The sequence below is a fragment of the Oryzias melastigma genome, linkage group LG1 (genome assembly GCF_002922805.2).
Source record: "Oryzias melastigma strain HK-1 linkage group LG1, ASM292280v2, whole genome shotgun sequence".
NCBI classification, from domain to species: Eukaryota; Metazoa; Chordata; class Actinopteri; order Beloniformes; family Adrianichthyidae; genus Oryzias; species Oryzias melastigma.
The window spans coordinates 12,310,137-12,327,507 of NC_050512.1; the positions used below are offsets into that span (position 1 = coordinate 12,310,137).

The 17,371-nt window shown below is 36.8% G+C and overlaps 1 protein-coding gene across 1 annotated transcript in view; it reads right to left on the reverse strand.

Moving 5' to 3' along the window:
• sdk1a (sidekick cell adhesion molecule 1a) overlaps positions 1 to 17,371 on the reverse strand; it is a 274,209-nt gene that overhangs the window by 89,091 nt on the left and 167,747 nt on the right. The window contains exons 7-9 of the mRNA XM_024259668.1: positions 12,040 to 12,142; positions 6,535 to 6,710; positions 1,461 to 1,544 (exon numbers count right to left, since the gene is read on the reverse strand). Coding sequence (XP_024115436.1) covers positions 1,461 to 1,544; positions 6,535 to 6,710; positions 12,040 to 12,142 — 363 coding nt within the window. The remainder of the gene's footprint in view (positions 1 to 1,460; positions 1,545 to 6,534; positions 6,711 to 12,039; positions 12,143 to 17,371) is intronic.

Sequence of the window (17,371 nt, forward strand, 5' to 3'; positions counted from 1 at the left end):
TCCTTATCCAAGTCACTCAGTTTTTTTCTCCAATCCTCGTTTCTGCTCTTTGCCTCCCTCTCTATAGCCCCGGGCCACTGCTATTTAATTACTGTACACTGCAACTGTATCAGATTACTGAGGAGGAACACGAACTCACTGTATGTGTGAGTGAGTGAGTGAGGGGGAGCGACAGGGAAGGGGGGCGGGATGCGTTGTAGATTTTAGAACCGTGTCCAGGCCAACTCAAGTGTAATTGTTGTAATGTAATCTATTAAAAAAAAATAAAAATAGGAGTTTCAAAGAAGTGGCATAACCAAGCCTGGTCCCAGCACACCGATGTTTATGCTGTCAGAGCTTGTTTAGTTTTCCTTTTGAATGCTCCCTGCAGAGGAAGCCATGACTTGACCTCAGTTTTAACAGAATCGACCATTGACTGCATATGAGAAGTGGACTAGTGACCCCTCCTCCTTTGATTCCAAACACCCAGTACCCACTGAGTTCAAGAAGCCAAAAATCCTATAGATTTCTATTGAGAAATAAACAACAATTACTCAGTCATTATATTTGTCAGAATAACCATTCTTGTTCTACTACCTGTCTTTATGTTCTCGCTAATCCTAGTTTTTTAAATGATTTTTTTAAAGTAAGTTTTAAACTGGTCAATCAGCTGCCTTAATAAAAGTATGGGGTGCCTACTGGCCCCCAAATATAAGGCTTAACATATTTCGTACCAGTCGATGCTTACAGATGATTTCTGGCTACATGTCAGCATCAATATTGAAAAAATAATAATAATAATAAATTGACTTAATTTGGTTGGAGCCGGAAGTAAGCCATTCTCTAAGGGTGATGTCCAATTCTCATGTAAAACCAATGGAACCGGCACCTGAAAACACAGTAAGGTGCCCCCTTGCGCTTGCAGACGCTTACAGCACCAACAAACCAGAGTCTGATATAAATGGACTCAATATGTGAAATTTAAACTTGTCAGAAGAAGATGCAGCAGCAGAAAGCCAGCGTCAGCGTGCTGCACAGCCAGTCAATAAAAACCCGCTTGTAAAAACGCCTTTCACTGACACCTTTCCAATATTGTTACAGGAGATCTGCATTGACATATAGTCTCACACCTGTTTTCTGAATGTCAGCAAAATATAACCTGAAAGATCTGATGGGTCTGTGGTATGCTGTGTACTTAAACGATAGTTTGAACTTCATTACAGTTCTGCTTTGACAAGATTACTCCATTCATTTACGACAGAATTTATGTTTGATTTCTTCTGATTTGGTAAATTTATTGTTTCTTTTGACGATGATTCTGAACAACAAAATGCTTGAAGAATGTAGTGTAAGATCACAACAGGTTTAACAGGTTTGAGGACATAAGTCATTTTTTGAAGCTTTGTAATTTAAAATATGTGCAATTATAACCCACACCCCCTCAAAGCCACACACACACACAACACATACACCCATTCTACCTGAGGCTTGACATGGGATGTCTACATTCTTGTCCAGATCCGCAAATATTTTACTTTTGGGTTGAACAGTCAGCAAAGGTGGTTCTGCAGAAAGAAAAGGAATAACAAAGCAAAATAAATTATACATTTTAAAAATTGTCCCTTTTAGAAGATGTTGAACTAAATTGAACTAAATTTAAATAAATAAAATCTACACTTCAGGGTCAAGGCAAATACCAAAAACCAATTAAAAAAGCTTCAGGCTTTTAGAAGGTTGAACTGATGACCTCAATAAACAAATGTATAAAAACATTTGCATACCATATGGTGATTTTCTGCTACTTTCATGATTTTATACAAATACAACATCAATCAACAAACAGCAAGTGCCACATTTAACAAATCATTAACCAGTAATTCATGTTTTTAATTTGTCAAATCTGCATTTTTTAATTTATATTCCTTTGCTGTAGAATTGTTTTGAAAGCCCAGAATATTCAGGGTTACTTTTTTGATAAATCTTTTATTTTATTTTTTACTGAATGTCTCTATGATAAACTGGCAGCACAACAAACCCTCATCACCCATCCCCTGTCATGTGCCACACTTTGTGGGTGTCTTCAGAGAGGCCTGGGTGGCCTTTCAAACAGCTACAACCATCGTGAACTTTGACTTTTCCCATGTTAACTGAGAGCTGCAGAATCTGAAGTGTAGCCCTCAGTTTTCATGCAATTACCCTGAGCACCGCATCATCTGACCTCGGGGTGAATGTAGATAACTCACTTGAATATTTCCTATTTGTGAATAATCTTCCCCACTGTATGATGGCAGACAAAAACTGTTTGAAAATTGCCTTTTTCAGACTGAGAGACAGCAACAATTGCTGGGATCACAACTGATGTCTTTTTCCCCCTGGCGAGGTGTTGAAAACACACCTGAACGCTCCAGACCAGCACACTGCTAACCGTCTGCTTTTACAGAGGTCCGCACATCTGTTCATGACCAATTTATTACAGGCTGACAGTTGGATGCACCTGGCTGTCACCCTTTTAAATTTAAGCACTAACATTTTAGTTAGTCTTTTTTTTTACAGATTTTTTTTCCCTGCATTTTGACCAAGGTTAGATTCCCCTAAAGTGGAAATGTATAGTTTATTTAAACCCAAAAACTAGAAGGTATTAATGTTTCATATCACGACTCTTGAAAAACACTCCATGTATAATTTATGACTTTAAGGACCAATTTAATGAAAGTTGTGTTTTTGGTGTTTTTGACATGTTCTTTCTCACAGTGGAGGACAAATGCAAAGGAAATTAAGCTTAAATTTGTGTTTCTGAGTACTTCTTTATTCAAGTCGTGGTAAATTAGTGGCAGACAAAAGCGCTCATAGATGTGACATAGGTGTTTCTGACGGTGGGCCACAACCTCCCTGCTCTGCTCCATTCTGATGCATTCACTTATAGACAACCAGATCTACGTTTTCCTATGTTTATCCTGTGCAAAGTTGGAAGTTTTGTTTCTCTGGTAATATTAGAATAGGGTTGTAATGGGTTGTAAGCTAGCAGGAAAGCGTGTAGAAAAAAATGGATGATGGGAACTTACTCTACGCCAACAGTCCCGCCCACAACCCAGAGGTGATTTTATAATGAACTCCTGCTGCTCTGCAAGAAACTATGCCCCAAAAAACATCATAAGTTTCTTGATTTTGCGTAAAAATTGCATAAATAAAGTTAAAAGATGCTTTCACAATAGATCAAAAGATGATTGGAGTAGGGCTGTATGTTAAAAAGTAATCTACAACAATTTCATTTAAAATTGGATGAGTATCCAAATGATTCAAAATTCTTTTTAATTATGTTGCTGCAAAAAATATAAAAAAAATGTGTTTGTTAAAAAAGGTTCAACCACTGCTAATATTACAGATTTGACAGGAACACAAGGTCAAAAAATAAACAAAAAGAAGAACAAAGGGATGATTAAATTATGATGTTTTTGCTTAATCAAGTGCTAATCCGTATGTAATCAAATATTTACCTCTGGAAACCTCCCATTTGTCTGGAGGGAAATGCCATTCAGAGTTAATAAGCAGGACGTTTGGGGTGATTGTTTTTCTAAGTTCGGAATGTCTCAATTTTCTGAAAGACTGACCTCAAGCTTAATTCTACAAATACTTTGTGAAACAATGAAGAATATTTAAGAATATTAGAGTTATTTTTTCTCGACTTCATCATTGTTTTTTGTTATTTTGCCTGCTTGCAACCTAGCCTCCTCACTGCATGGTAACTGTGGAACCCACATGCAGAGGCACATAATAATTTATTTATGTTTGCGAGGCCATAATCTTCTTTTCAATGTCATTAGTTTTTTAGAAAACTTGGTGTGACACAAAGCTGATGACACAAATTTAATGTATTGACATTTTTTCATTGGGACACATTTGTGTTTGGTTTTAGGACTATGAGCTTTTATGAATTTCCTGTTGTCTGCTTGCCAAAAAAAGCAAAAGAGTGAATTACAATGGATGTGTGGTTTGCACCCAGCGCTGCCTGTGCAGTATACAACACAAGGATGCAGAGTCATACATATTCTTATTAGAGGATTGGGGCAGAAATGAAATGAAATTGAATAATGAATACCTTTGAGGCTGTCTCTTCCCCTCACAGACACATAACCCTATTCTGCTTAGGAATGCCTTGTGTAGCATCAAGGTCGGCTGAGCTCATAGCAGAAAAAGAAAAGGATCAGTACAGACGTGTTCATCAGTCTCTACTCCTCTGATACAAATGGATGCACGCAGACTGTCTCTGTCAGGCAGACCTTAAAAGTGCTGCTGGTCTAATAAAGGGAGATCATTTGGGGGGTGAGTGATTGTGGGGGGAAGAAGAAGAAAAAGAAAAGGCTTGTAAAGGGATCAAAAATTAGGCTGAGATAGGGAGCGGGCACGGCATGAAAGCAAGCGGCGAATGAATATTCAGGCAGGTCCTCTCTGACTTGTAAGCATTCTGTAGACATGGGTAACTTGCACTCTGTGCTAAGGTGCTCCCTCGCCCTTCAGTCTGGCAGCTACAGAAGATCTAAAAGACAAAGACGCACTGGGGACGTAAAAAGTTCTATTGAATCAAATACTTTCTCTCAATGCAAACTTGTTGTTTTCTCTGCGCTGCATCGAAGGTTGGAGCGGATGGTATAAATAGCCGACTTCTTTAAATATCTTCAGTGTTTTCTTATTAATTGGCGACTTAAGGGAGTGAAGCTAATGCAGCTGCAGGCCAAACAGGCTCATGAGTCTGTGATGCCACTTTATGAAATCTGTGCAATCAGAAGAAGACTGCAGTGTGCATGACTTTCAGAGCAGTTTCTTATTTATCATTGGCAAGAGTAGAAAAAAGATTAAGCCAGAAAAAGCTTATATTTCACAAGCATCGTTTAAGTCACACTTGTGGGAACAAATGTCGGAACAAATGTCTTTAAAGTCCGTTTTCGAAGTCGCATACAAAATCTGTGGCCGTTAAACATATGTTAAAAGTTAAAACTGTTGAATTTTGACCAATCAGGGATCAATTTTTGGTAATGTTGTATGGGTACAGTCCTTTTCAAACCATTAAGTGCCAACTGTTTCAAAAATTGATCATGAAGGATAAATTAATACTTGTAGTTTGTGCCAGGCCAGAATTATGACACCAAGTCTTTCATATGTTGGAATAACCCTTATGCTATCTTGTGGGGTCCAGATGACCCCACCCTTACATTGGTGTGTTATCCCTCCCATGACAAAGGTGAAAAAAGGTTGAGAGGATTTCAAGTCTGCTATGGACACCTTGCGCTGTCTTGTGGGTTCCAGTTGACCCCACTCCCAACGTTAACATGAATAGGATAGTACAAGAGATGGTGCTGTGAAAGAAAAAGCCTGGAGCAAGATTTGCGAGATTTGCTCCGCTTCAACGTTTCACACCAAGCTTCGATACATGCACTACTATCGAGCAGTGACAGTCCAGTGTGAACACCATATGCTAAAAGTATGTTTGAGAATAACTGTTTAGTGTGCTCTTAAACATTCATCACGTGCCCAATGTGTACGTAGCTTAAGGACCCACTCCAACAAAAATAGTATTTTTTGGGTTTTTAATATGTTCTTGTGCATTTTGTTTTTCATAATAGAGGACCTATATAAAATCATTTATGATTAAAACTGTGTTTCTGAGTATTTCTTAGATCAAATCGGGTTGGATCAGAAAACTGGGTGCTTGAAAATGCTCAGACTAATGACACAGCTACTGAAATGGGCGTTCCAAAGTCTCCTCTCCCTTTGTGGGCACTCTGGGACGCTCACACTTTGGTGTGTGCGAAATGATGAGCGTTCAACACTTGTGCGTATCAAATTGTGATTCTGGCTCAAACAACTGGATTGATCCAATATTGATCTTATAGCCTCAAACTAACATTAGTGGGGCAAAAATTGCACCGCTAATGTTAGTTTGAGTCTATAAGTTCACACGGGAGCGTGCAGACATAGCTCTCAGGGATATGGAGGTGGGCAGGTTGCTCTGTGTCAATTGTCCCGCCCACAACCAAGAATTGTATTTCTATTGAGGTGCTGTTGCTGTACATAAAATATGTCTTACAAAAACGACAAAGGCTTTTTGATTTTGGCTAAAAACTTTATAATCATATTTAACCCTCATGCTGTCTTGTGGGGTCCAGATGACCCCACTTGTATTGTAAACATGCCTAGGATAACACAAGGGTTGCAAAATCACTGGGAACGATTTTACAAAAGAAAAAAGAAAAAAAAAGTGGGAGTGGGACTTTAAGGATTAATAGGTTAAAATAACAATTAATCACATAGTGATTAAACAAGTGGATTTAGCTTTAACAATAACAAATATTTTGGTTTGGCAAAGTGAGTGTAAACTATTTTATTTAGACTAGTTGCTAAATCTGATTTTGTGCTAATAGTAGCTTGACTAAATTTACAATTTAAAATGATATTGAAGCTTTGATAATTACTTAGGTTTAGCAAAAAAAAGATCTAATGCTTTTGAGCTATAGAGGTGGAAAAAAAAGGTGTTTATGTTAGTAAAACGGTTGTTCTTACCCATGACAGTGAGGTGTGCCTTTGCTTCAATAGGTTTGGCAGTGCTGTTGCTAAGCAGTGCTTCACAAACATATAACCCTGTGTCGGAAAAGGCTGGGGAAGGAATAACGAGCTGACGCCCGGTGGCCAGCCAACGCCCATCACGTTTCCATGAAACCGTAAGGCCATCAACTGGTCTGTAAGTGGAGAAGAGAGGACAAGAAGACAGCAGATGAGGGGAGTGAAGAGAGCAGCAAGAATCAGGGGAATTGCAGAAAAAAAAGGCAAAGGGTGACAGAAGGCAATTACAGCATATTAAATCCATCAGTTTATTTGTCAGTGAGGCAGGAAATGAATGATGACAGTCTGTATATCAGAGCAGTCAGCTCAACCAGCTTTTGTCAGTTATTCTAAATGTTCAGAAAGGAAATGGGTTTTCATGAAAAAATGGCTCCTTTTTTCAGATAAACAACATCAAGACACCATTCTTCTGTGCTTGAGTATTTCTGGAAGATGTCGTTTATACAGCAAAAGCATGTGGTGATGAAAGTACAGCTCAATTGTCTTTTCTTTGTTCATCTGGATATCCTCTCACAGCAGTTCGGACACTTGTTTAGCGCAGCTCATTATTAAAGACCCACTCCAATGAAAATTGTGTTTTTGGAGAACATGCTCTGGTAGCATTTTTCTCATAATGAAGGACATATAAAAAGAAAATTAAGAGTAAAATTGCATTTTTGAGTATTCCTTTTTTTCAAATTATGGTGAATCATAAGCGGATGAAAAAACAAAGTTAGAAAAAGCTTGTAGTTGTGAGATGGAAGCTCCAATGGCAAGTCTCTAGTTCCCTGCTCTACTCCATTCTGATGCATCAAAATTGTAGACGACAAGATCCATGTACGTCTTTGTTTTCCTTGTCTGAGCTGGCATCCTGATCAAAACTGTGTGACTGAATAGCCCCAAATTTTATTACTTGCCATTTTTGCTGCATCAGTAATGTTAGATTGGCATGTAAGGGGTTGTAAGCTAGTGAGAGAGAGTATAAACTGATGGGTGAATCACAGATAAAGTACTGCCGCTCTGGAGAAACTATGTCTTAGAAAATTATACAGGTTTTTAAACATTTTTTTACCTAAAAACAGCAACGTTTAAATTATAATTAAAAGACTACTGGAAAGACTTTTAAATAAATGAAAAAATAGCAGAGTGGGACTTAAAATCAGCAGCTGGAAATTTTCTGTTTCAATTAAAGTAAATTTTAATTATGTATTACTGCATTTCTACAAACTATACGTTATATAAGTAGAGTAAATAGAAATGATCCAAATCCAAAGTTTCACTAAATAAACAACATTTCAAAACATGTTTCAGTTTTGACATAAATGCTCCTAGTTGAAGTGAGCAGTATGGCTAAGTTGTATAAGTTATAAAGCATTAAATGTCAGAATAGGCCTCAAATAGTTTGGAAGTTTCTCGCTTTAACTTCCTTTATGTGAAATGAATGTATGATTGACTACGACATATTTTTGTTGTTGTTTTTCATATCAAGTTTTTTGATTCCTAAAAGCTCTGACGAATAACAGACTCTATCAACAACGTTTTAGAAGATTTGTAATAGATACGTTGAAGCTTGGTAGCAGGCGGTATAGAAGAGCTGGTAAATCCACTAACTAATTCTGCTTATTCATATGGAATCTAAAGCTCATTTTTGCACATTTTTTTGTCAATAAACCACAAGATTAAGGATTTTCAAGGGCATTTTAAATGTAAATTAATGCTGTTTGAATTAATGAAACATACAGTCTAAAGAAGTCTGACAAATAGAGAAGTTTCTGAAATGTGACTGGATTTATCAGATAAAAAAAAATTTAAAAAAGAAAGTGAATTCTGGTCAGAACACATGCATTAAGCCCCTTATAATAGACTAAAAAAATGTAAAAAAAACCCTAACGGTAACAGGTCATTTATAAACATATAAAGCAAATAGAAGATTCAAACAAACAATACAAAGCCTAACTCTGCATGATTTCTCTTCCCCATTTTCTGTAATTTCTCAATGCAAAATAATTCTTTGTCATGACTTTCTCGCTGACTGCTTTTCGATTGCAGCAATAATCCCTGTGGATTGGATTTTTTCTGTCAGGAAAATACAAGCCATTGTGAGCTAATTTGTATGTAGAACAGGATAAAGAAACTAAGTTATTGTAGTTGTGATGGCTCCTGCTGGTGGAGCATTTTTTGTTATTATTCTTTATAGCTTTCTGCTGGCAAATTCTGGTCCTCTTGAATGTGTGATAGCCACTTGTTATGTTATGAGCCGCATGCTTTATAGTGGTCAAGTGTCAGAGGGCTGATTCCTCCAGAAGAGAGCAACTCAAACTTAAAAAAAAAGTAAAACATCAAAGTTCTGTAAGAAGCTGTGAGAAACCAGCAGTCCTCAGTCATAGTAAATAACTGATCATAAATACAGGAGAATCAGACTGGGCGCCACTCGTCATTTTAAGTTTGACTCATGTGGAGTTTGTGTAGACAAATAAAAAAAGAAGAGGAAACTTGTTTAATTTTGAGAATATTATAACATTTGTGTTTTGTTTTTCTGCGAGGAGCAATTTTAGGCAGCTCAGAAGATATCCAATATATTCTGAAAAAAAGTAAATATTTGACAGAACATAAAAGTCTATGAACAATGTAACAAAAATAGTTGTGTAAAGAGGAAAGAAACTATCCAAGACACATGAGTATAGGAGCCACTTTTATCTCTGGATCGCATTGACAGGTCAAACCATTTGTTGAATGTTAAAAAAATAATAAAATACATTTCAAATTTTTATTTCTGATGTAGGTGACTAGGTCCACGTACATTTTCTTTTTCTCTCTTCTCTTTTTCTTTCTTTTCGCTCTTCTGAGAGCTCTGATATTTTTCTTGACAGTTAGGTTAGGGGTGTGAGGGGCCGTAAGCTAGAGGGAGAGTGTATAAAGAGAAAGCTATGAAGGGGAAGAGAAGACAGGGTTGCTCTGTGCCAGCAGTCCTGCCAATAACCAAAGGTGAATTTCTAATCAACGACTGCCGCTCTGCAGAAACTATTTCCAAGAAAATAACAGTTTTTCAAATGTTGGCTCAAAGCTGCATAATCATTAATAAAAGACCATGGGGTACGCTTTCAAAATAAATTAAAAATATTACTGTAGTGAGACTTCACCTGAATTTCTTTCTTTTAAATTGCTGATTAAAGCTTTAAATTGACTGAGGAATCAGACAAATGCTTCTCTTTCTGGTAACATCATAGTGCTTTTACTCTCCCGTTCCCAAAACAGACTGTTAAATTTAAATTACTACACTTTCCTCATTTATAACGGCAATATTCTTTGCTGAGCTCTGCAACAATGTGTTCTTTTATTGTTTGTTCTTTTGCTTGCTCATTGTGTTTCTTTTATAGGAAAGGTGTTTAACTAAAGTCTCATTCATTCAAGTTGATTCCAAAATACACAGTCAACTGGACTTGATTTATCTTTTATTACTGAAGACGTTTCACCCCTTCTCCAAGAGGCTTTCTCAACTCCAAGCAAACATGGCTTTCTTCTTCTTTCAGTTCTGAGCTTTCTTTGAAAGCTTGACATATTTGACATTTTTTTGACACCCCCCCCCTCCAAAAAAACAAAAAACAAATTTTCTCTTAGAAAAAAAAATAAAACTTTACAGTTATGTATAATCAGTGGCTAACCCAATTATAGTAAGGGAATATATATATTGACCCCAAGGGCAATATTATAGTTTTATTTTGAAATCTCATCAGTATGAACCAGCCCTCAGGACTGAAGTTTAAGGTTCCTGGTCTATTTAGTATATAATAATAATTCCTGTCTAAAAAAAAAAAACAGTGCACCCTTGTAAAGCCTAAAGTCAGGAGCAAATATCCTATTGGTATTTCAGTTGTGGGATTGCTGGTTCTGAAGTACTGCCTCAAAGCCCTCCCACAATGCACTGCACAGCTGTTATCCAGCATATCCAGGTTTTATTTTGGCACATTTAGAGGAAGACTGAATACCAGGTAAGCTCCAGGGTGGCTCTTAAAATCTGCTGGAAATCACAGTAATATTTAAAAGACAGAAAAATAAAAAAAAACAAAGATCTCTGGCAGTCCTGCAAAATGCTTATTTGGTTACAAGGCTACTAAGAGAGTTCAGGGGATGATGTGAGTGATAACAACAAAAGATATGGTGTGAAAAAGTGAATTAGCATTTTCCATTATTTTCTGCTTTCAATAAAATGGTAGGAACACAATACCAGTCATGCTCTGATGTGAAGCCTACAGCTGCTATAAATTTCCACTCCAACAATATTGTTTTATATTGTAAAATAATTCCCAGTGATTTTTTTTATTATGATAATGACATTTTTATCCAAAATCTAAATGTGCTTGTCATTTTAAGAGATATTTTCATAGTACAGACATAGTACAATTCTGTACTGTGGGCGGGACTGTTGACACAGAGCAACCTGCCCCCCTCCCCAATACTGAGATCTCTGTTTGTGCTCTCACGCATGTACTTGTAGCCGCAGGATAACATTAGCAGCGCAGAAATAACAACGAGCAATACTGGATCAATCCCGTCGTAGAGTTTGAGCCATTATCGCAATCTGCTACAGCGTGAGCGTAAATGTGAGCGAGCCAGGATGAACTCACGGGGAGAGGAGACTTTGGCACGCCCGTTCCAGTAGCTGTGTCATTAGTCTGAACATTTACAAGCATCCGGTTTTCATCAGCTCCTGATTCAATGTGATTTGAATTAAGAAATACTCAGAAAGACAGTTTTTTTATTCTTAATCATTTCATTTAAGTCATCTATAATGCCGAAAACACTACAAGGACATGTTAGAAACCCTAAAAAGATTATTTTTTATTGGAGTAGGTCTTTAAGGAGCTACATGGGGGAAACAAACACATCACTTTTGGACAATTGCACACTAAAGACTAAAATTTGCAGAGAAAAAATCAGTTAAACCAAAAGGTTAAAACCGTTTTCCTTACATTAATGCAAAAGTGTTTGTGTATGAGTCTGCATCTGTGTTTGCCTTCTCCATAAGCACATTAGGCACTTGGCACAGGTCAGTGTTTTACTTTGTGTGCAGATGAGAGACTGATCCTGCCTTACTTTAGGTAAACTCGATAGTCAACTCAATAACAATGCCAATCTGTCTCACTTTAAGAGACATAAAGCAACTTTACATAAGACCACTTGAGTTAAACTGGAGAAAGACTGGGAGAGATAAAAAATGAGGCTACAATAAAATCCAGGAAAACAGAGGATCTGCTGATAAAAAAAAAAAAAATATTCAAGTTAAGGTCATGACTTCTGATAAATCAAAAATGACTGTATGAACTATACGTTTCTCTAGTCAATAATAATAAAAAATGAGATGATCAGGAAGACCTGATTAACTGCAAGTTTATGTGGTGTCTTCTAATGGCAAAAACAGAGATCCTGAAAATGTGTGTTTTATGTACAAACACAAAAGAAAATTACCTGGCGTTGGCAATGCACTCCAGAGTGGCCCCCTGCCCCACCACAACTGTTGTGTTCTTAGGACCAATCACGATTGTTGGAGCCACGAGCTCTGACTCAGAATCTATGAAAAGAAGAAAAGGAACATTAGCTCATAAATCACAAATGCTCATGCAGCAGCACAGCAGCAAAGGAAGTTTGTTGCACACGGATCCTTATTCATTTATTTGTTTGTTTTTTTGCACATGAACAATGCAGATAGGTGAATTGTTGCAGAATCTTCTTTATCCCCAAGGGATTTTAGCCATTTCTGTGAACAACGTATGATATGGCTGCTATTAAAACATCCTGTTTTCCTTTGAGTATAACTTAAAGTTTAATCTGTACATTTCTATCAATACGTTGACATTTTTCTTTTTTTTTTTTTTTTTTAAGAAATAAGCAAATAAAAGGTTCTAACGAATTAAAAAAGTGCTTGTAGGGGAGACATTTTAAAGATGGATGGAGACACCAAATCATCATAAAACCAAGGGAGAATTGCCTTTAATGGCAACTTAAACCTTGGTAAATGAAACAGCTTCACAAAACTCATATTAAAACCTCAACTTTCATTTTAAAACACTAACAAATAAACAGCAAGATGAAGACGTATAAGGAAAGTGCTGAGAATGAGTTCTGGAGAAATCAGGTTACAAACTAAAAACAAAACTTGTGGGAAACCAACAGAAATACAGGAGGAAAGCATTGACAGGGATCTTTGCAAAAATGTAAAAAACAACAAAGAAAAGCAAAGAATATGATGCGCGGAGGAGGACAATGACAAACAAGTGGCTGCTGTGGTATCTGGAAACTCAATTTCACAAAAGCTCTATGACAGGGAGCACATCTAACAAGACAACAGGGTCAAAACGACCAAATAAAACAAGAAGGCAAATAAGAAAAGTGAATCTGTTAAACTAAAGAAAAAAACAAAACAAAAAACTACTCAAATTGAATGAAGTATGGGCATCACATCTGACCTTTTTTCTTTGTAAATTCTCTAGAGTTGTTTCGCTTTTCAACAAAACATAATTTTTGTCGTGTGAAACTTTTTTTTAGTGCTCTATTTAACTGACTAACTCTTGAGTTTTAGCACTGCTGCTTTCTTCATTAACTTCAATCTTTCTTAAATGTAAATTTCAACCAAAGCAAACAGGTCAGAAACACAACTCCACATTTGACATCAACATACAGTCTACTGCAAGAGTGAGCACCTTTGAGCTTTGAAAATCCAAGTTGGAGATTTAAAAAAAAAGTTAAACTAGTGAATTCTGAGGAAAAACATAAAAAAATCTTTTAGAACACCAATTAAATCTTTTTTGTGGGTACATTGCTCTTCATCTGGTACAGCCAACAGACAGAGACCAAAGAAGGCTTTAGGTTAATAGAGCAGACACGAGCTGACTGCACACCTTGCTATGTCTACTTCTCTAATGCCATCGACAAGTAAGAACAGTAAACTATCTTTGTTGTTGTTCAGCACCTTAAGGTACACAGTGTTTTACAGAAAAATAACAAGAAAGAATGAAAGACAACTTTAGATTTATTTTATATTTAATGCCAGCAACAAAAATGTCATTGGCACTTCAAAAACCCAATGCCTTCTTTAAAAATAATAACTCAATATTACAGTCACTTTATGATAATAAAACATGGGCCTAAAAATATTTGATTGCAGACTGTAAGTGTATTTTTTCAAACACAAATGTAAAACAGAGTAACATCTACATAAATAAAATCCTTATACACTAAAATAATTGTTCTCACTCACACACAATGTCGAAAAAAATTCTGAGGAGGATATTTACTCCTTTTAAAGGCAAAGTAGAGCAACAGCTGGGAAAATATTGCTCAATCTCAAGGTTTCAAAATGAATATTTTTTCACTTCTGTATTGCTTTTCTGTCCAACTAGACATTGTAGTAAGACGTATGGAAAGAAAGACGATGGTTTTAAACCAAAATGATGTTTGAAATAAATAGTGGGAATAAATAAGGAAAATTGAGGAACTGAAAATCACAATTATCACAAGGTTCATGCTTTATGTTTCCTTTGTTTGAGAAGTTTTGTCCCTATTTCCGTCAGGAAGATCTGCGTCATTTACAGGTACGCTGGGTTACTGACTCTTCACTCAGGCTGAAGTACCTTCTTTCTTCACAGCCAATCACAGTCAAACTCCTTTAAATTGTAATAAAAGTTTGTTTATCTGCATTCCACATGTTTTCATTGGCCCACCTTCACCCTGTTCTCCTCCTGGCTCTTCGCCATCAGCGTTTAGGCTCTGGGGTTTTTCACTATAGCCAGAAGTCAAACATGCGTGTCTCTTGCCCAGATCCTGACCGCAAAAGACTATGGACTTATTTCATGCCCAATTTTCTGTTTCACTAAGAAATCTTTCAATCATTTCACCAAGAACTCTCCTTGTTGAACTGTTATGCTGATTCTATGGAGAGGATGTAAGAATATTGTGAGAAAGTCAACACGTGTTTGAACATCAATAGGTTTTCTGAATGCAGATGCACAGGTGATGAATATGGAGATTTCCAATAAGGAAGAACAGTGAACTCGAATTAACAGGCTAGTTGCGACAGAAGTTAGGGGAGGGGGTTTGGTTAGAAGGGGAGAGTTGGATTTTGTGGGTAGGTGGGGGAGGTGGCTTTGATCTTTCTTTGAAGGGAGGAAAGAAAAGTTGGTAATTGAGTCTGCACTCCTTTTTTTTCTCATCCACATTCTTCCTTTTTATTTCTTTTCATCACACAGAAAGGGCAGAACAACTATCAAACGTGTGCTACAAAACAAGAGGGTGCAACTCAACAAAAAAGGACAAACAACTCATCAGTCGATATTTCCGACTACTGAAATCAAACTTTAAGGGTTGAATATTAAAATATATATATATATATATATATATATATATATATATATCAAATTTAAATTAGATCATTTTAAATCAACAGCATAGAGCAAGTCCACAAACAGAAAGCAATATAACACGTTAAAAAACAAGTCCAACTGAATATAGATCGATTGAATCCTGCAATAATCATATGTATATTTTATGTTGGATAAAAAAATTCTGCCCTGAACATAAACAGGATCACAGGCAAGAGAAGAGCTTCATTTAGAAGAAAAAGATTCCCGCCAGAACAAGAATTCAAGAGCACAAGATGTCTGTCACCAATCAGAATGCAGAATACAGTGCAAACTGTATGACCCCGAAAGGTGATCAGTGATATAGTAATGGACCAATGTAATAGATACAACAAGGATGGTGTGTCATGACTTGATATCATGGATATACTTGAGAATATGAGGGTCTACTGCTGTTGGCTGGTCATTAATAATCCTTAAATATGTCATTTGAACACAAACTTTTACAATCAAAAAACTTTTTGTCAGAAAATCTCCAAAAAAATGTGCAAACTTTTAGAGGAATTTTAATGACAACCCGTCTGTGAGTGGAAGCACCGTAAACGGACTCTGCTCCTACAGTGGTTCAAGACAAAGTTTCAACACCATGGATTCCAGATGCACCAATTCTCCCAAGTCAAAAACTGGGACAAATGTTTCTGTGGGTATTTAAGAGTGGCCTAAACTTTTCAAATGATGGTGTCGACTCAAAATATGCTTCATCTGAACAGTCAAATTACAGTAACTCTAAAATTATGGGGATAAAAAAAAAAAAAAAACAGAAGTGAACTAATGGGGGCAGCATACAATAGTGTGGTACTGAACAGATAGAATTCAGTGTCTTTATGTTTTGCCTTTAAGTTAGTCGTATTGATAAAAATTTTGTTATAACAAAACCAGCTATATGACTGACAGGAGCATTCAAAAAATATTTTTTATCATTTGAAGTTTGAAATCATGTGTAACTGTGCAGTTAGTAAAACTTGATGTTGTAGAAGTGAGCAGGTGCAGAGGAGCAGGGAATTAAAGGACCAAAAATGATGGACAGGAAGACCTGAAAGTATGAAAAACATGACAAAAAGTGTCCATTAGCCGCTCAGTGTGGCAACCACAGGTCAGACTGTGACCGCTAACGATAAGCTTTAATGGCAGCAAAGGCTGTCGATAATGACTATAGAGAGACATGAACCCAACCTATTAACTTGCTTGGGTTCATGTGGGAGAACTCTGATCATTTGGAACAGCCGAGACCCTAGCGTGACAAGGGAGAACACCGAAGGAATAAAAAAAAAGAAAAAACGCTGAGGGATCAGGGAGATATATAGCATGAGAAGGATGAGGGCGGACTGTGCAAATGATCTTTTCCCCAGAGTGACAGACACAGTTGTAGAAATAGAGGGGAAAGCAAAATGCCAGCCGCCAGTGCCATCTAAGCTCCTCTTTTCTCTCTGTCAGTGTGTCTAACAACTTCTCTCCGGAGATCTCCATCATTTTATCTCATCTGGATCTCTTGTTCCCTGCTGCCTATTGTCCTTTCCATCCTCCCCATCATCTTCCTGTCAGCTTTTTGTTGTTTTTAAAAGCAATATTAAATCAATCTTTTTTTTCAACTTAAACAACCAAACTGATACAAAGAGGGAGTTATTTGTGAACACGCAGGCTTTGGCAGCTAAAAGGCGCCCCTGCAAAGATTTTGCAGAGAATTCAGAAGTTTAAATTAACTCTATTGGATTTCTTATTTAGTAAATGAGAAACACCATGTAGGAGACAGAAAGAAAGTAGGAGTGATGTAGAGAAAGGCGGACAGGGGAAAAATTGCAGAGAGCTGGAGTATAACAAAGCAAAATTAGAACAACAGCGAGAAACCGAAAAGATAAATTAAACAAAATGGAATGGTAAAAAGAAGGGCTTTCAGAGGAGTTCAAAGGCAAATCAATAGTAATGATGGGGAAGGGGGGAAATCGTACTGTTACACTCCTGCGAGGGGAGGGAGATGTGTTTGCAGGTGAGATTCAGAACATAAAGAGTACAGAACTGTGAGATCTGAGCTCTGATTGACAGTGGCAGGTGGCTGGTGAGACACAGCTATGGGAAGGTGTGTAAATGTGTTTTTCACACTGTCATTCAAAATGAAAAAAATCCAACTTCAAATTAAGAGTAGGAAGAATTAATTAAAAAATGTTCATAGAAGGACTATGTACTGTATGTGTCAAATGCTGCATTGCACAGCCATGTAATTGGTTACTAACTCCTATTTTCTATGTAAAAATTAAAGCTTCAAGCTATTCCAAAAAGCTCAAAAATTAAATAATAAAGCAGCACATTATTATGCAAGACTGGTAGGCCCCATTGAATTGCATTGTTGTCAACAGTACCTTTACAGCGTGCAGCCTATAACACCTTAC